We start from the raw sequence: 18967 nt of genomic DNA on the forward strand, positions 1-18967 counted from the left end.
AATGTGCTGCTGTGCTTTGGCCGCAGGGGCCGGTGCTGCAGTTGCAACTTCTTTTGTCACTTGCTCCTTCACTGGAGTTGGGGAACGCTTGGCCCCTGAATTTGTCCTTACCATCCAGCCCTTGGAAAGGCCAGTCACCTTCTTCATTCAGATCAGGAGTTAACAAGTCTTCTCCTTCTCTAGGGAGGCCCAATGCAAAGAAAGCCAGTGATCCTGTATCTATTAATGAGGATTTTTTGGGGGAAAGCGCATAGCTCTGCAAGGGCGGCAGTTGCTGTGCCAGCTCAAATTATCTTGTCCAAATTATCCAAAGTTAATAAGTCCCTGTCCTGCCTTGGGTCTGGTCAACTCTGCATCCCAGGCTGGTGCTGTAGAGCAGGGGTGGGCAGACTTTGGTCAATCCACTTTTGCCTCTACCAGAATTTCCAAGATTGACCAACCCAGGCCAGGTGCAAGAGACCCAGAGTTAGAATTAATGAACAAAGGGTGCCACTGAGCACATTTGGAGCCCAGGAATTTGTTTTCAGCACCATTTTGGGCAAATGTCCAGTCTCAGTTAGCTTTCTTCATTTCAGCAGCCTAATTTTGATTTTGGGGGGTGGGCGGGTCATTTTGTTCTTGCTAGTTGCTCAAAAATTGGGAGTCAGAACCCCTGAGGATCTACAGCAGATCACCCAGAGATCTCCCAGTAGATTATAATCTACTGTCTCCCCACCCCCGCCTTGTTCTCAAACCTGAGCTGAGATCTGTGAGCAGCTGAGCTGAGATCTGTACAAATGAATTGGGGAAGGGGGTATTGCTGAGGTCGATGAGGAAATTCTGCTTCCTCTTGTGCGGCCTGCGACGGTTCCCCGTTCCATCTTCCATTAGTTGTTTGCAGGACAATTGCTTCACTTGAGGGATATTGGAAGAGAAGAGGGTTCAAAGCTTCTGGACTGGCTCACATGTGAGAAGGTTCTGCCTCCAGGAAGGGGGTGGAGCTGCAGATCTTGCGATTGAATGTGGCCCTGTAGGCCCATCTTTCTGGCCCTCAGGCTTCTTCCTAGGCCACAGCATATCGCTAGGCCACCCCTCATAGGCCCTGCTGCCCCCACCCTTGACAATGCCTCTCTTGAGTGTCTGAATGAAGAAGTGTAATTACTCCAGCAGAGAATCTGGACCTGGTGGAATTCCCCTTCCATGCAGCTCTTCAAGAAGCCTTTTAGAAAGTAAGAGTGTCAGCTTTTTCTGGCAAGGCTCCTGCGCTGTTAGCAGCTGTGTGAGAAGTAAAAAATGCAGCTCATATAGCTTTTTCTCCCTCATAGATTGAAATGTACAGGCTGGTGGGGAGAGGGGACACACTTTCGCTGCTGAATTTCTGCCTGTCATCTTGCTGAAGGCACAGAAGCCTGCCAGGAAGAAGGAAAATAAAATTCCACACCCTGCCACTTACTCCTTTAAAAAAAACCAAAACAAAACAGAGCACTGGTTCCCAATTAGCTAATTACGGAGGACCCCCTGTTTTTCAAAAGCCAAGCCACGGACCCCTTACTTTTGACAATTTTGATGACTCCATGGTAGTTACCTCTGCAAAGCAATTTTTTGAACAAAATGTGGTGTAGCCCCTCATAAGCAAAGGACTTTAGGTATAATTTAAAAAAGCAGACTGTAAAATTTGTGATACTACCATGCAAAAATGAAAAAAAAATAGTTGAGGTGGGGAGGCAAGGGATGGGGCCACGGACCCCCTGGGGATCCCCGGACCCCTAACTGGGAACCACTGCTCTAGAGGCACTGATGAGGTACATCTGGATGAATTAGGAGGAGAGCACAGGTTAGGAAGGGCTGTGTGGCTGCTGGCTTAGGACAGGCTGGGTGATGCTGGGCTGTTGTTGTCCATACTGAGCCCCGGAGGCATCTGCTTGCAAGGCTGTTTCTCCTTTTCAGTTACTACACCCCGCCCCAACAGGAAACACTCTTGCTTCCTCCCACACCCACAGCCACTTGTGGTTTCCTCATAATATCTCCTGCTTTCATCCCCTCTCTGCTCCCTCCACTCCTGGCTCCCCTGCTGCCTTCCCCACAGCCTCTTGCCTCTGCCTCTCACCTGGGGATGGCGCACAAGTAGGTTGGGGAAGCAGGTTTAGCACCAAGGAGCTGTTTAGCCACAAGCTGACGTGGATCTTGATCCGTGTGCCCCTCCACTGTGTGTGGGGGGGGGGAGCAGAGTTGAGGCGGAAACTGGTGCACAGCATGCTTGAGAAATCTTCTCCAGGTGTGGGGATTGCCACCCTCCAACTGCCCCTTTTCAGTTAGCTGAGGGAACCTGCGTCTCTGCAGGTTTTGTTGTTCTCCCAGCTCCCATCAGCCCCCCAGCCAGGGTGGCTAATGGTCAAGGATCATGGAGTTTGTAGTCAAGAACACCCAGAGGCAGACAGGCTATCCACCCCCTGCTATATCAGGTACAGATGAGACTCATGCCTGCTTTGAATGTATATTGAAGGTTACTGAAGGGGCCACTTCACCCTGTATAAAATTTGCAAGGAATTTGCACACAGGCACGGTTCCGTGTAGCTTCAGTTATGCATCCAGAGGGAAGCTCTTCTCGGTTGCTTATTATGAGTGACATGTAGGTCTCCTTCATGTTCCTATGTGGAAGTGCCTTCAGTTTGGGGACTTCTCAAACATACAACTCAGACATGAGTTATGACTATGTGACGTAAGGCAAGCATGCACTAAACAGTTATTTTTCTTTTTCTTTTTTAAAAGTGACCTTGCTCCCATGCATTTAACAGCAGCCTGACATGCAGAAATTAAGAATGTGAACCCTTCTGAACTTTGTGGGGCTTACTTTCTGAGTAGGCATGCATGGGATTGCACTGGGGATGGTGGGAGAAGCTTCTCCTGTATAAACCTACTGGGCATATTACAACTCCCAGGGATATTGAACGTAGCTTATGAAACTGAAATGGTTATGCTTTCTTTCTTTTTTTTGCAAGATGAAAAGGTTGAGATGTGCCTTCTTAGAAATATCAAAATCCCAGCTTGTTTTCTAGAAGTTTTCTGTAAAAAATAAATTGGATGACTATACCTGCTAGTTTTGTATAAGGAGAGACTCTTTCTCTCTGACAGTGGTGTAGTGGGCAGAAATCACCAGGTGAAGATTTGTTTGGTTTGGTATGAAGATTCATGATGTTAAAAGCTTCAAACTTGTTGATTTCTTTCTCTTATGTTTGCTGTTAAAATCACAAAGCCCTTGTCCATAAAAAACAGGATTTGGTATTAATGGGCACTGGTATAGATGACTTTAAAAGCCAACTTAGATAAATTTGCATAGATCTTTGACTAGCTATCCACCATGATAGAAGAATGAAACCTCTATAATTGGAGTCCGTGTACTAAGTTTGGGGAATAGTTTTTGGACTACAGCTCCGATCATTCCCGATCGTTGCCCATGGTGGCTTAGTCTGATGGAAATTGTCCCACAATATACAGAGGGCGAGAGGTTCCCTACCCTAGCAATAAACCTGTATACATATACAATGGATTTCTCTTCCCACCATTGCTGATTAGTCAGGGATGGACTGCAGGGCCCTGGCTTTCTAAGGGTGCTAATTCAGGTGGGACCAACTGGCTGGCTTTGAAAAAGGGAAGCAGGGGCACACCTGGTCGTTGCAGCTGACAGTTGTGTGTTTTTCTTAGGTTTCCTGCTGTTCCGAGACTTCTGCCTAAATCAGGTGGAGGAAGCCAAACCACTGGTGGAATTCTATGAAGAGGTGAGGCCCTGGTTGTGCGTTGAGGGTGGTGGGAGAAAATGCTCTATTTCCTTCCGTGCCGTCAAACCACAATTTCCTTCCTTGGCCTGGCACACAGACTCCCCTCTGACATTGGTTTCCAAACTTGTCTTGAGCTGAGGAGTTGACTTTTCGAAGACCTGTTCAGAGGCCCCTTCAGGCCTTTTGACCCTCCTCTCAAAAAGCATATCTTGTTCACAGCAGCATGACTGGAAGCGGTCAGGGGGGAAGGACCCCGGGGAGGGGGGTGACAGAAGGCAAGGCTACTGCATCTCCCGATTCAGGTTGGAAAACAAATATATGGAATCCCTGCCTTGCCTCTTCAGGGCAGAGTGTGGTAGTTTCATTTTGCCATGGGTGGGATGGGGTGCGGTGGGTATCTGGGGAACTTAGAAGCTTAAAAATGGGCAAAATATTTTATTAGAGAAGGCAAGAGCCAGAAAGTTTTGCTGTGCTTTATGCTTTTCTATAGTATTATCCCTTTTATGTGTATGGTTTATGTCGTTTGCCCTCTCATGATTTAAAATAAAACTAGATTTAAAGGAGAACAATAATAATAAGGAGGAAAAGAAAAATGCTTGCTGTGAGATTTCAGCGCACTGCTCTCCCTGTATCTCAGAGGTCGCCCACAGGGTGCCCTCCAGATTTAGTTGGCCTCCATCTCCAATCCGCCTCAGCCAGCATGGCCAATGGGCGCAGAGATGATGGGAGTTGTAGTCCAGCAACTTCTGGCTACAGGTTCCCCAGCCCAGGTATAAGCTCAGCTTTTGTCTATGGCACATTTTGTCAGCTGCCACCCTGCCCCTGTGGAAAATGATTAAGGTGGCAAGAAGAGATTGCAAGCACTCTCTCCAAGCACAGCCATTATTTGAGTTCTTTGGGTTCAAAACATGGTCCACGTCGACCATGTGTCTGTCTATGCCTTCTGAAGGGCCTTACAGAGTCTGTAGTCGGTGGGTAGGTTGCTGAGCCTTGTTACCTCTCCCCTCACCCCATTCTTCATAGATCAAAAAGTATGAGAAGATGGACTCCGAAGAGGATCGAGCTATTAAGAGCCGCCAGATCTTTGACACATACATCATGAAGGAACTGCTGTCCTGTTCTCACGTGAGTGGTCACATGAGAGAGTCTGAAAAAACCCCTTGGCAAGAAGCAGAATGTTTGCTTTGCAATCCCATTGATCAAGATCCTTTAAAAGATAATACTCCTCAGAATGGGAGGAGCCAGACACCCAGCATTGTCCATTGCCTCGCAGGCTGTGTACTCTCCCTGTCTCAATAAATGTCGCATACAACTCCCTTAAGAACTACCCACCCCAGCTCTTAATCTCCTTTTCACGACCTCACTTTCCTCTACCATGCATAGGAAATGGCTCTTTCCTGTTCTGGGATGACCTTCCCATTAATGAATTGTAGGCAGCCACTTAAGGCACCACCTTGTGCAATGCACCAGCGCCTTTGCTTCTCCCGTTACAGTGGCAGCAAACAAACCATGGATTCTTCCACCATTAACCGTGGTTTCCCATTTTATCGGAACCAGGAGACCATAGTTAACAGCTTCAGAACAAGCTAGAATATCAAGCCAATTTCAAAACATGGTTTTATATGGGGGGGAAGGAGATCACACTTCAGCCCAAGGGCCACATTCCCTTGTGGGTAGCCTTCCAAGGGCCATATGCCAGTTGGTGGGCAGGGCCAGAGGTAAAATGCGGGTAGACTAGATGGCCCTTGGGGGTCTCTTCCAATTCAATAGTTCTATTATTCTAGGTTGCTGGGGAACAATGGGTTTAGTGGGAGGTAGGGGCAGTGCATGTGAGCCTTGCAGCATAGCAGGAGGGAGGCCTTCAGGAAGTCCCAGGGGGACATGATGAGAGATGAAACAAAGAAGCCACAGAGTCACACTTACTGGTGTAAAGTGCTGGGCCAACTGTTGACAGTTCTTGAGGTAACCTGACACTTTTCAAGTTGTGCGAAGAGCAGGCAAACACTGATGCCGCCAGTGCCACAAGTCAAAATGTGAAGAGGAGTGATTCAAAATGAGAACGAAAATGTCCTTCATTAAGTGATGCTCGGAAACCAAGAAAGTTAACAAAACGTATAAATGGAACAATTTTATTCTGAATGGCCGACAGTCATAATTGTACCGTGTCAGTGGTTCCCACAGACGGCTTCAAAATTGCCGAGAGTCCTGGTGCAGCACTTTTTTTGGTCAATTGTAGCAACTGTCATGCCTTGTGCTAGATGCTGTATGATTTTTTAATTGCACTTTTATTGCCGCTTTTATTTCTTGCTTTCTATTTTGCTCTAGCATTCCCTTAACATGATCAGATAAAGATGTGAAAGAATGGCAACAGGTTATTAATGAATTTATCTGACACAATAGAAAAATCCACAGCTGAGTGCTGTGGCAGCTTATAGACAGGGGTTCCGGCTGCCCTGTTTCAATTGCCTCCTCCCCCTCTCACGTCAGGATTTTCCTGCTCACCTTCATTCCCACGTTTTGACTGTCTTCTTCTCATTTTTGGCTGCTTCCTCTCCCTCTCTCTCTTGTCTTTCATGCTGCTAATCCTCTCTACTCCTTTCAAGTGCCTTCTCCTCCCTTCACTTATGCTCCTTCCCACTCACCTTTTGGTTGGACCACCAGTTCCTCAGAAGGATGGAGCAGCTGCTGAGCCCACCTTTCACAGCTGCCACGCCCGCCATTCTTTGGACTACCTGTTCAAAGCTTGCTGACCATGGTGGTCTACAGACTGCAGTTTGGGAACCTTTGCTCTGTGTGTTTACTGGTAGTTTGAATTGCTTGTTGTTGTTAAAACAGGGAAAAAACATTTTAAAAAAAACCTGATAGGTGAAAAGTGTTTGCCAAGCCCAAGAGCAACAGGCCTGTGCATCGGACAAAGGAGATAATTTATTCTGTTTTCCTGATGTTTCCGTTACTATTTTATTTCTGCATTGTATTTCTGCCTTCATGTGACGTAAACGAGCAAGTAACATGGAAATGAGTGCCGGAATTGTGCTATATTCCACTATATTTCTAGAAGCAGCTAGTTAGGGAAATGCTGGGAAAATGGAATACAGTGGTACCTTGGTTTACGAACTTAATCCGTTCCGGAAGTCCGTTCTTAAACCAAAGCGTTCTTAAACCAAGGCGTGCTTTCCCATAGCAGCGGGGGACTCAATTTACAAACGGAACACACTCAACAGGAAGCAAAACATGTTCTTATTCCAAGGCAAAGTTCACAAACCAAAACACCTACTTCCAGGTTTGCAGTGGTCTTAACCCAAGTCGTTCATAAACTAAGCTGTTCTTAAACCAAGGTACCACTGTAAACTGCTGTGTGAATGCAGCCAGTGCCTCTCTTTAACATGTCCAAGATTTGCCAGCCCTATTCCTGAACAAGCTTATAAGCCTTTCCCAAGCTTTGTGCCCCAGTCCTGTTGATTTCCTTGTCACCGGGCTTCTTCGGTGATCTCAGCATCGAGCTGGAAGTCAACCCAAGCTTTGTGCCCTGGGCAGGCACTGTATCTTGATGAAATGTCTCTTTGGACAGCGATGCATCCAGACTCATTTCCTTTTTTCTTGTGTCCTCTCACAGCCCTTCTCCAAGACTGCCACAGAATATGTGCAGAGCCGTCTCAGCAAGAAGCAAGTGCCGCCTGACCTGTTCCAGGTAAATCCCTCCCCATCGACTAGACCCTTGGGCTCATCCAATCTTGAATCTCATTTACCCCAAGACTGGATGCACTTGCATCGGTAGACAGGGGCTGATGTAGCATGAACTGTGGCCCATTGCAACCAATTTCTTCCTAGCCTGTACAAGTGTCCCCACAGCAGGGGGGGAACCTCTTTTCCTATAACATTGCCAAACCCCAAGAAATGCAGGCTCCATTTCCTTACAGCACTTGCTGTTGAAGGATCTCATGGGGATTTCCACGTCACTGAGTCCCGCAGGGGCCATGCAGATGAGAATGGGGACCAGTGGGTGGAAAGCTTTAATGGATAGGTTTTTGGCATTCATTCCTCTCTGCCCACTCTTCTGCCAGCCATACATTGAGGAGATCTGTGAGTGTCTGCGTGGGACTATCTTTCAGAGGTTCATTGAGAGGTGAGTGCTGAGGACTATAGGCTGTCCACACGCAGAACCTACAGCACCATGTTGCAGCGTGTTGTGCTCCTGTTTAAGGTGCCAGCCACACCTTTTCCAACACACTCCATTCCATTCCCCTTCCCCCTTGTGCATGGCGAAGCTTGAAAGAAGATGAGACAGTGCCTTTGAAGTTTGCAGATTTTCTTGGAAGTAAGCCCCTTTGAGCACTATGGAACTCCCTTCTGAGCAAAAATGCCTAGAATCAAGCGAAGCAGGAGTGAGTTCTGTAGATGGAAAGAAGGCTCACTTCTGAGTTAAGCCTGTGTAGGGTTGTCTTGAAGGCAGGATGGAAGTTATATGTATGTGAAGGTTCCCTGTATTTTCCCTTTCCCCTCCCTATACCCACTGCTTTCTTCCCATAAGACGGGTATAGGAGTCTCTGTTAAGGGGGCAGGGGGTGTTATTGGACTTGGAAGAGTTCTGGCACGGGGATTTGAGGACGGATCCTTTGAAAGTGGTTTGTGTTCCAGGGCCTGTGTGTTCTTTCTCTCATTTCTTCTCCCGTCTGTTCTGTTTCAGTGACAAGTTCACACGCTTCTCCCAGTGGAAGAATGTGGAGCTCAACATCCATGTGAGTGCCTGAGGAGGGAGGGCATTCCTGAGAGTTGCAGCGATAAAAAAAGAGCTGTCAAAAGACACGAAGCATGGACCTGCCTGCAGCCGCATTGTTGCAGAATGGCAAAGTGTATAGGGTTTGGAAAGTTGCTGGTCGTGTAGTTGGTGGGAGGTTGGTGGTGTGTGGGGGACTAATCCCTGCCTCAGGAAGTTCACCGATTTAGTAGCTTCAGGGAAAACCAGGATTACGATTGTCTTCACTGGGTAAATGAGATGGGAGAATTTGAGGGTTTCTTGTCCGTCATGAGAGCTTGAGAAGCAAGCCCAGTTCTGGCTCCCCAATAATCCGAGAGCAACTACCCCTAACATGGGATCCTCTGTACAATTCCCATCAGCCTCAGCCGGCACAGCCCCATCTGGAGAACCTCAGGCTGGGGAAAGCTTTCCTAGTGCTATCCACATGTGACACAAAATAACCTTGGATCATAATCTGAAAGCAGGATATGAGGAAAGGTCACTGTGGGTGAGAGGAGTGCCTGTGGAAGGCCATTCCTTTCTATGACGGGTAAACCCAGACCCCTGAAAGCTTAAAGGTGGTGCCAGCAACATGTTAACACTCTTGGTCTTGCTCTCATTTCCTCCCCCCTCCCTGTCATGTTTGTTCATGCTCTCTGCCTTGTGGGACCCAGCTGACCATGAATGACTTCAGCGTCCACCGGATCATCGGGCGTGGCGGCTTTGGCGAGGTCTACGGCTGCCGGAAAGCAGACACGGGCAAAATGTAACGTTGCAAGATTGGTTTGTCAAATTGTTATTCCAACAATTATCTGGGAGCCCAAGATTGGTTAAGGAGACAGAGGGGTTGCCATGTGGCCTTTGGCCATTGTCTTTTAGCCTAGCTTTGCTCCACATCATTGCTATGAAGCTATATGAAGTATCTGCACATGGAAATGAAAAATGACATTATCCATCATTCTCTTTTGGCTTGTAATGGCCATGTTGGTACTGGAGAACCAGGATGGTACCCTCTGGTATCTCAGCTCCCAGCCAGCCCTGCTGCTCCCTGTAACCAGCATAAGTAGGCTTCTACTCACTGTCTGAGCCTCAAATGCAAACATATCTTCCCAAGGGCCTTTCCCCAACTTGCCTTTCTTTTCTGGGGTACCGATTGGTGCCTGCGCTAAACTCAGATTCTTCCAATGCACGTATGAAATGTTAGGAAACACAGTTTCTGCCTTCATGGAGTCAGTGTCTCAGATTTTATTCTTTATTTACTGAGGTTTTGAGGTAGCTAACAGCAAAATGGAGCAAAGCCATTGAGTGTCATCTTAAAACAATATAATGAAAACAGCAGCAGCAGTCATAGAGCAAAACGAGCACCCAGTCAAACAAGAGGGGAAGCAGATATCATTAAAAAGTGGGTCAGCTACAATAAGGACAGGTTTAACCCAGGTGTTTATTGCTTAGGGGGTGGCAGGTTCAGAGAATCATAGGGCTAGATCCAGAGTAAGTCAATTGCATTGAAGCCCCATTGACATAAATGTGAAAAAATTAGTCATGACTTAGGGCTCATCCAGACTTCGCTTGTCCCGCTGCTTTCACCTGGGAAAACCTGATCTTTAGTGCTGAATTGGAGCAAATGCCAAAAAACCTGGAGGAATCAGGTTTTCTATGGATTAATGTTTGCTCAAATTCAGCGCGAAAGAACCAAGTTTTCCCAGGCAAATGGAAAACTGCTCAAACCTGTGCTTTTTAGGCAGGGAAGTGTGGACAAGCCCTGGGTGAAGCCCCACTGATTCCAATGGGAACTGGGCTTGTCTGTCTTGTTCTGGATCTAGCCCATCAAATGTTAGTGTTGAAAAGAGGCCATCTCATCAAGGTCCCCAGCTCAACCCAAGAACCTTACAATGCAGAATCTACTAACTGGCATTCTTGGCAGTTCAGCCTTCGCTTCAATACCCCAAGTGCAGGAGAGTCCGTCCACCCCTGTCCCCCACAAAGGAAGGCTCTTCTCATATAGGGGGAGCACAGTGAACATTAGCAGACATCCCAGGGACATCTGTGGTAAATCTCCTCTGTGGGAAACCAAAGAAGTGTTGGGGGGAGTTTAGTCATAGCAGGTGACTCAGGACTCAGATGGGGGTCGTGATGGGTGTAATTAAGGAAGTGCCAAGTGAAATGAGTTTGGTAGGTTTCCACAAAGGAGGCGCACAGGCTGTTCTGTGTGGAGGGATATCGGCAGGGGTGATTCCCTGGGAAGCAGCAAGACCTGGCGAGAGCAACACCGCAGGGTTGCAGCCTCTTCTTTCTCCTTTGGCAGGTACGCCATGAAATGTCTGGATAAGAAGCGCATTAAGATGAAGCAGGGGGAGACATTGGCCCTGAACGAGCGCATCATGCTCTCGCTTGTCAGCACCGGGGTGAGTCTGGCTACCTTGAGCAGTTGGGGTTTGGGAGGCAGAGAATAGGCGAGACCTGGAGTCTGCCCAGTCCAAGAGGGAGGGGGAAGAGATCTGTCAAGTGGGCAGATGCAAATGCTTGGGTTCCTGTATTGTGCTTGCAATCAAAGCTATGATAATGCTGGTATAGACATGGCAGGTGTTTTGAAGCACACACTGGTAATTAAAGGCAGGGGGGAGGGATGACGGTGATGAAGTGTGCTGGAGGTGGCATTGAGCATGTGGCTGGGAGTGTGATGCCTGCAGTAAACTAGCAGCAGGGCTGGGATGTGTGTAGGCAGCGCAGCGAATTATTATGTGCATGGAAGGGGAGGGGAGGCAGTTCAATGTGTGCAACGGCAGGAGGAGGGCAGGAGGGGAAGAGAGAGGGGCAGGGTGGGGGCTCGGTGTGCAAGGGGCACAGGAGAAGACAGGGGAGACCACCGTAGGGGTTTGTGACAAGTTTCCATGGGTGGGGGAGGCGGGGCAAAGGAGCCGACAGGCGACGTGACGGCTGTGTAGGAGTCGCTGCAAAACCCACAGCAGAAAATGGGGGGCGGGAGCGAGGGGTTAATGGAAGAGCTGGCAAAGGGAAGGAGGCAGTGGCGATGTGTGAGGCAAGAAGCCGAGGGCCTTGTGGAGCAATCCGTTCCCCCACTGTTATCAGATGCAAGCGTGCTCTTGTGTGTAGGGGAACTGTGGTAGGAAGCATGCATGTGCGAGGCATGATTCTGAGAGCGCAGAAGGGAAACGTGGAGCTTTCAGGAAGGCCTGTGGATTCCGGGTGTGAGCAGAACGTAGAGCAAGGGAACTCATTCACGCACATGTGCATGCAGACTTGGTGATTCATTTATGTATTTTTCCCCCCTCTCTTTTTTCCCTGCTGTGACTTGGTTCCTCGTGTCTCTGCCAGGATTGCCCCTTCATCGTGTGCATGTCGTATGCCTTCCAAACACCTGACAAGCTCAGCTTCATCCTGGACCTCATGAATGGTGAGAGCCAGAACCCAGCCTGTAGAGAGCCTCTGCCTCTCCTCCTCCCCTCCCCTCACATGCTTCTCGAAGGGATCCACACACAGAGGCATCCCTGCCTCACCACTGCTCCCCTCTGCCGATACTCAGGTTGTGTGCCTCACATGGCTGTCTGCTCCGTTTCCTGCAGGGGGTGACCTACATTACCACCTCTCCCAGCATGGGGTCTTCTCCGAGGCAGAGATGCGCTTCTACGCAGCAGAGATCATCCTGGGGCTGGAACATATGCACAACCGCTTCGTGGTGTATCGTGACCTCAAGGTGAGCACACGCCCCCCCCCCCGAATGCTGCATCGTTCAACATCCTATATCTAGATGTTTGTATGTCACCTGCCAGGGCTATGCAGCCCTTTCGAGGCAATGGGTGTCGTCAAACAATTAATTAATTGCAGCATTTATTCCCTGCCTTCCCTCCAAGGAGCTCTAGGGGCTTACATGCTTCCTTCCCCCACCCTGATCCCCATTTTACCCTCACAGCAACCCTGTGAGGTAGGGGAGAGAGACAGACAGACAGACAGACAGGCCCAAGGTCACCCAGCAAACTTCATGGCTGTGTGGGTTGGGATTTGAACTCCCCCCCCCCCACCTGCTAACAACTATGCCAAGCCGAGCTACACCAGGTTAAGAGAATAAAATTCAAATACGTCTACAAACCTGGTTTTAAAATGGAGAGAGAAATACCTCACCATAGGCTTCTCTTTCCACAAAGAGAGGCAATTTCTGCCTTCAGCGTGGGGTCCCTTGGTGTTGCACCCGCACCCACCAAAAAGAGAGTTCTCTAGTGCACTCTGACTTCATGGCAGCTGCCTCTTACCCAGAGCCGTGCTTCCTCCTCCGCCGCCTTAGAAGCCAGGACTGTGCTGTGTGCCATGAGTCGTTCAGGGTGGCAGCATTCCTCACTGGGGAATATTGGGATCTCAAGTTCTAACATCTCTTTCAGAAAATGTGAGGCTTGAAAGTGTTTTTTATTTTACTGAGGGAGATTGTTGCCTTGATGGAAGTGCACTCCCACTCAAAATGCCTTGGGATTTGGTACTGTGGGTTATCAAAGCTACTTTTGACAACCCACTCGTCACCGTTGCAGGTTGATCCAAAGCAGGGCAGGATCTTGCGAGGTTGCTTGTCTTTTCCGTATCATGACCTCACTATGCCGCTCTTCAAAATTAAGCATACCCGCTGCAGGAATTGCTCCCTCCGCTTCATCGGTGCTGCTGCAGAGGCCCAGGCCAAAGGATGAAGGAGGAGGGTTTATTCTCTCCCCTGCTTTCCCCAGCAAATCCTCTCTTCCCCCTAGCTGCCATTCTTTGCTGCTCTTGTTCCCCCTGCAGCCAGCCAACATCTTGCTAGATGAGTTTGGCCATGTGCGTATCTCGGATCTGGGGCTCGCCTGTGATTTCTCCAAGAAGAAGCCTCATGCCAGCGTGTGAGTATCAGACAGGAATCTAATCCTCGGCCAGCAGCTCCGTTCTCTGTATCTGGACCTAAAACTGCTCCCGTCCCAGGAATTGTGGGTCTTGATAAATGTCAGAACACCTTTCCCCCTTCTCCCCCAGCTGCAGGGTGAGCTACTGGAAGTTCCTCCACTGTTGCTTCCTCTAGCTTTCTATAGGTGTTAATTCCTGTATTATCTGGGGATCACAATATCACTTGTTCAACATCCACTCATTGGGACATTTGCCCTAAGGCCTCTGTCCAGTAATGGAGACCCAAAATATGGTCCACAAAACTGGAACGTACAGATTACAGGCCTCAGATTCCGGTAGTGGATTCCTCTGCAAAGGGGCTTTCTGATTCTGGGGTGTGTGGGATAGAACGAGCTAGTTCAGTCCCAATGCCCAGCTTGCACAGGAGCGAATGACTTTATGTGATCACTTGTTCTTGGGAGATGCCGGTGTTGCAAGGAAAATGGCCCCTCTCTAACTTTTTCTGCTTGGAACCACTCGTATTTTGTAGGGAGACAATTCCTACAGGCCACAACTGTGGTTTAAAGGGGCATTGTAAGGAGGAATTTAGTACCTGTCTCCATTTGCAAGCACATGCGTACCCAGATTCATAAGCGAATGCTTCTCCCACGTGAATGTGTGTATTTCGTAAGTGTACATAGATTTATTTGCCACTGGCCTGGGTGTTTATTTTTCCTGGGTGTTTATTTTTTGAAAAGGATTCCTTACTCATTGACCTGTCCCTGCTGAGCGCCCCCCCCCCCGGCAGGTGCTGTGCTGTCTTTTGTAACTCTCAGTTTCCCTCCACCCCTGCAGTGGCACACATGGGTACATGGCGCCAGAGGTGCTGCAGAAGGGCGTTGCCTATGACAGCAGTGCTGACTGGTTCTCTCTAGGCTGCATGCTCTTCAAACTACTGAGGGGGTAAGTGGGGGAGAGCCAAGGTGGAGATGAGTTTGCAGGGATGGGGTGGGAAGGAGGCCTAGCTGGCAAAGGGAGCCATGGTTGAATCCAGAGGGTGCTGGGTTGGATTGATTGCAATGGTAATGGCAAGAATTAGAAAAAACCGCCCTGAGATCTACAGGTATTGGGAGCTATACAAATATAAAGAAGTGTTAAGGGGTACCTGTGAGGCCTGAGTCTCCTTCTGATGCTCTCCTGGCTCTTCCTTCTCAGGCATAGCCCCTTTCGGCAACACAAGACAAAAGACAAGCACGAGATCGACCGCATGACGCTCACTATGGTAAGGAAATGTCGTCAAGCTCAGTCAGGGATCAGCCTGGATCCCAAAGCTTCCAGGTGCTGAATTGTTCCCCTCTTGCCCCTCGGGTCTCCGAAATCTCAGATCTTCCCTTTGCCAGTCATCGGAGTTATACCCGTTCTTTGCAGAGCCTGGCTGACCTATACTACATGTCAACTTGCCAGTTTCATGTGGACTTAGCACATCTTGCCAAATAGATTCAGCATTTTGACATAAGGTTTTTCCTGTGCTGAACCCCCATTATTCTCCCTCGGAGTCAAATATCCCTACACTTTGGACCGGGTCCATTTCCTTGAGTTCCAGCACCCTCTGTTTGGTTAGCTGGGTGGCTCAATGTGTGCGTTTGTGTGAGGGAAGGAGGGAAATGGGTATGCAGAATTAAATTTCCCACTATTACTGTAAGTTATGCTACTGCCTAAAGAACATGAATAGATCAGGGACCTTCTATTTTTAGCACCGCACAGAGAAATCACAAAGAAATTCCCTTCCCTAGAGAACGTGCAGAGACTGTAAGCAGATGCAGTTTGGTTGATCTCAACAATTAATGTTTGGCAAGGCAAGCAGCACAACTCCTGCCAAGGTGTCAGGCTGCTAAGCAGTGTCAGGCAAAGGTGCCATTAGAAATTTCTGGGCTGGGCATAAAAATGCTTTGTGCCAGTCTAGGGTGCGGCTGTCGGGAAAAGGCCCTTCCTCCATGCCTTTGGTGTACAGCTGTGGTGTGGCTGCAACTATTTGCTGTTGAGGTTAATTCAGGGCATGACTTATACAAAGTGTGTGGCAGGGGTGGGGTTCCCTCTTCATTTAGCAAAAGTTTATGGGTGGTTCTGAGGACTGCTGCTGCAGCTGCTGCTTCTAGAAAGTCCTAGATTTCAATTCTTCCTCCAGCAGAGATCATGTGTATCACCCTAGATTTCTGTGAGGGTGTAGGATCCCTCCCACAGCCCTTTTTGCACACAGTAGAACTGGGTAATGCCGACAGCGAGGGGAAGAGGGAGACAATACTGATCATCATGACAGACTGGGTTTCGATGCATCAGCTGCCTAACTGTTTGACAGGCTTTTTAAGGCCTCATGGTGAGATGGGAGGGAGCCGAATGGGGTTTAAGGTACATAAGAGGCAGCTTTGGATGTTTGCAATAGCCAAGCCACTTTTATCGTGCAAGGCAAGTTATGGAGAAATTGTGCTTGTGGGCAAACTTAAAATAGGTGTGCAATTAAGATAGCTATTTTCAGATCTGTGCTTGCAGTGGCGGAGGAAGGGGTGCAGGGGGTGCAGTTCACCCCGGGTGTCATCACGGGGGGGGGGGATTTGACAAAATTAGTTTTTTTAAAAAATTGGGCTCATGAAACTTTTTAGGAGTGACGTGGTGGCTTAGGCGCCTGCAGGTTCTGCACTGCCTGAAACGGCAGCGTGGGACTTGCCTCTGGCTACTGCCTTTCCCTCAGCCACCCTACAGCTGAGGGGGGGGGGCGCCGGACAGGTTCCAAGCGTTGGAGAGGCTCATCCCGCCCCCAGCTGCAGAACACCCCCCCGCACCAGGCACCCGAGCGGCTAGCTATGCCACTGTGTGTTTGTGTGTGTGTGTGTGTGTGTGTGTGTGTGAGAGAGAGAGAGAGAGAGAGAGAGAGAGAGAGAGAGAGAATGTTTCACAGCTGGGTTGGCATTTGATATTAAAACACCTTTTCTTCTGATGACAACTATGGAGTCCTTTAGCCCACTGCCTCTCTCTCCTACACCTGCCAGGTGTGTGATTCCATTGCCACTGGATGAAAGTTGTCTTTCCTGAGGATTCTCTGTGGGCTCTGGGAATAGGAGGGCCTGTCCCTTCAGTCATAATGAATGAAATAAACCAACCCAATTGTTCTGCACAGCCTTGAGTCATGGGGACAGATTAGTGGGAATAATGCCCCTAGATACCAAAGGACATTCTTCCTGTACAATAGGAATGAGGAAACTGTGGCACCTCCTCCCAATGTTGCTGGACTGCAGTTCCCAGTATCCCTGAACATGCTGGCTGAGGCTGATGGGAGTTGGAGTCCAACAATATCCAGAGGGCCACAGGTTCTTAAACCCTGGCAGAATCTATCTTACTCCAGATCCTTCCCATCCCCATTTCCATGATTAACATCCAGTGCCCTTTTAAAATGTGTTGGGGAAGGGGTTGTTTTTGTAAACACTATGTATATTGTATTTTTATATTGTGATTTTATGTTGTAACTGCCCTGAGACCTGCGGGTGTAGGGCGGTGTGCAAATGTAAGAATTAATAATGAGAATAATTCTGCCCTTCTCGTTCCCACAGGCTGTGGAGCTCCCAGACTCCTTCTCACCTGAGCTGCGCTCTCTGCTGGAGGGGCTGTTGCAGAGAGATGTGAACCGTCGGCTGGGTTGTATGGGCCGCGGGTGAGTCTCCGAGGGGAACAGCTGAAGCGCCTAGATGGGCTGTAGGGCAGGGATGTTGGTGGGGAGTGAGATTCCTGTGGCCCTCCAGTTGTTGCTGGACTGGTTGGTCAGCAGTCAGGGAAAACTGTAGCCCAAGCACATCTGGGAGGCCATTGGTTGGCTGAGGGGATTAAGTTGCCCAACCTTCTTATACAAAGAATGCTTTCAGAATTATCAGTGGAGTGGAGTTTTGTTGTTTGGAACCCAGCTAAGAATACTTCAGCCCTTCTCGTTTGAAAAAAACAACCTGGGGAAATGGACAAGCATGCTATTTCCAGGTGCTCTGGTTGCCACAACAAGGGCAGGTTTAAAATACATATATATCACACTACGGGACCAAGAAGTGCCTTCCATTTTTAAAAAAGTATTTATGGGACAGGCTTAACATCCTGCTGTTAGCTTAGCTTTCCCAGGCTCCCTGCTTGCCCTGTTCCTCAGGTTCAGATTCAAGCCACAATCTGATAACTCAAATTTAGATGACCTTGAAACAGAGGATGTACTGCGGGAGCTAAGGAATGCTCCAGCAACGTTATTCCTTTGTCGGCAAGGCTCTGGGCTTTCCATGTAGTACCCTGTTCAGCACAAGACCTAAGATAGGATCTGGAATTCAAAGAATCACTGAGTTTGCTTGTTTAAAAAAATCCAGTTTATGACTTTTAATGGTTGCAGAGAAGCAATCTTGGACTGAATTAGCTGCTATGTGCAAAATGTGCACCTCATGTTACCCTGCACCCCAGCAGTCTGTCTCTTCCCCCTGCTGTCTTTTATTTTCCATTATTTCTGATTTTGTTAGCCTAGTTTTGATTTTTCTCAAAACATAAAATTTTCTATCACAACACTTTTCAGGTCTTTTCAGAGCTATGAATCGTTATTACTCACTTGCATATACAATAACTGTTGTAGGGAGAATGGCGGATGGGAGTCCCTGCCTAGGTACTTGCTGATTCACCCTTTCATAAAATAATAATGGAGCAAATTAAACAATCCTGCCCCAGAATAGGCTATTCTCAACTCTTGCGATGAATATATATAACCCAGAAACTGACGTGTCTCATGTAGGGACAAATCAGCTTTGTTTACATCCTGCATCTGATGAAGTCGGCTCTTTCCTATAAACGTTTGTGCTACGATGAGTCACTTAGCCTCTAAGGTGTGATGTGCAGACTTCGTGTTAACAGCGTTCTGTGGCTAGGCAATCCAAGTTCTGTGTCAACAAGAGCTGTGTTCTTTGACTTGTATATAAGAGGTTTGCACATTTTCTCTTATCAATCACAGTTTCTTCTGAGCTTTTGCTATTTTTGCAGAATTTGCTCTGGTTTTCTTTTTCCATGGAGAGGCAATAAGCCATACAGAGGACTGAAGCTGCCCGCCCCTGAACCTCTGATCATCTTTCTCTATGTTCAGAGTTTTTAGTAAGCATAGCTCACATACTCTCAAATATATATTCAAAACCATTAGGACTACAGACTTGCCTGCCTTAAAAATGGGATCTGAACTTTTCAGAAAGCTGGATTCTGGGCGCAGAATCCAGCTTTCTGAGAAGTTCAGATCTGCCCTTCTTCTGAGCACCTGCAGAATTGCAGCATTTGCACAGCCCTACCTTTAAGTTGCTCGATGTCTCTCTTGTCCTTTGTTTGCTGTAACAAAACAGAACAGCTCAGGGTTGTTGGGTTTTTGGGCGGTGGGCAAAGAAGGCACACCAGGCTGAGTTAATCTAGGTGGTAAAAGTCAAGAGCTGCAGATGTGGTTAGGCCAAGCTAAATCCTGATGTCCTTTTAAACAAAACAAGTTTTCCTTCAAAGGAAGTTGCTCAGCTGTTAGATGAACACAAAGGCAGCATTCCAGTTGTGTGTGGCTGTTCATGACGAAGCTGCTGTT

General features: G+C 48.2%; 1 protein-coding gene across 2 annotated transcripts in view; it reads left to right on the forward strand.

The window, feature by feature from the left end:
• GRK2 (G protein-coupled receptor kinase 2) overlaps positions 1 to 18967 on the forward strand; it is a 38547-nt gene that overhangs the window by 10272 nt on the left and 9308 nt on the right. For both annotated transcript variants that reach the window (XM_079996112.1, XM_079996113.1), the window contains exons 3-15: positions 3682 to 3755; positions 4779 to 4880; positions 7369 to 7443; positions 7817 to 7878; positions 8440 to 8491; positions 9165 to 9256; positions 10796 to 10895; positions 11827 to 11905; positions 12075 to 12205; positions 13273 to 13367; positions 14203 to 14310; positions 14563 to 14629; positions 16950 to 17050. In XM_079996112.1, the coding sequence (XP_079852238.1) occupies positions 3682 to 3755; positions 4779 to 4880; positions 7369 to 7443; positions 7817 to 7878; positions 8440 to 8491; positions 9165 to 9256; positions 10796 to 10895; positions 11827 to 11905; positions 12075 to 12205; positions 13273 to 13367; positions 14203 to 14310; positions 14563 to 14629; positions 16950 to 17050 (1138 nt within the window). The remainder of the gene's footprint in view (positions 1 to 3681; positions 3756 to 4778; positions 4881 to 7368; positions 7444 to 7816; positions 7879 to 8439; positions 8492 to 9164; positions 9257 to 10795; positions 10896 to 11826; positions 11906 to 12074; positions 12206 to 13272; positions 13368 to 14202; positions 14311 to 14562; positions 14630 to 16949; positions 17051 to 18967) is intronic.

This window comes from Podarcis cretensis (assembly GCF_951804945.1).
Source record: "Podarcis cretensis genome assembly, chromosome: 1".
Lineage (NCBI taxonomy): Eukaryota > Metazoa > Chordata > Lepidosauria > Squamata > Lacertidae > Podarcis > Podarcis cretensis.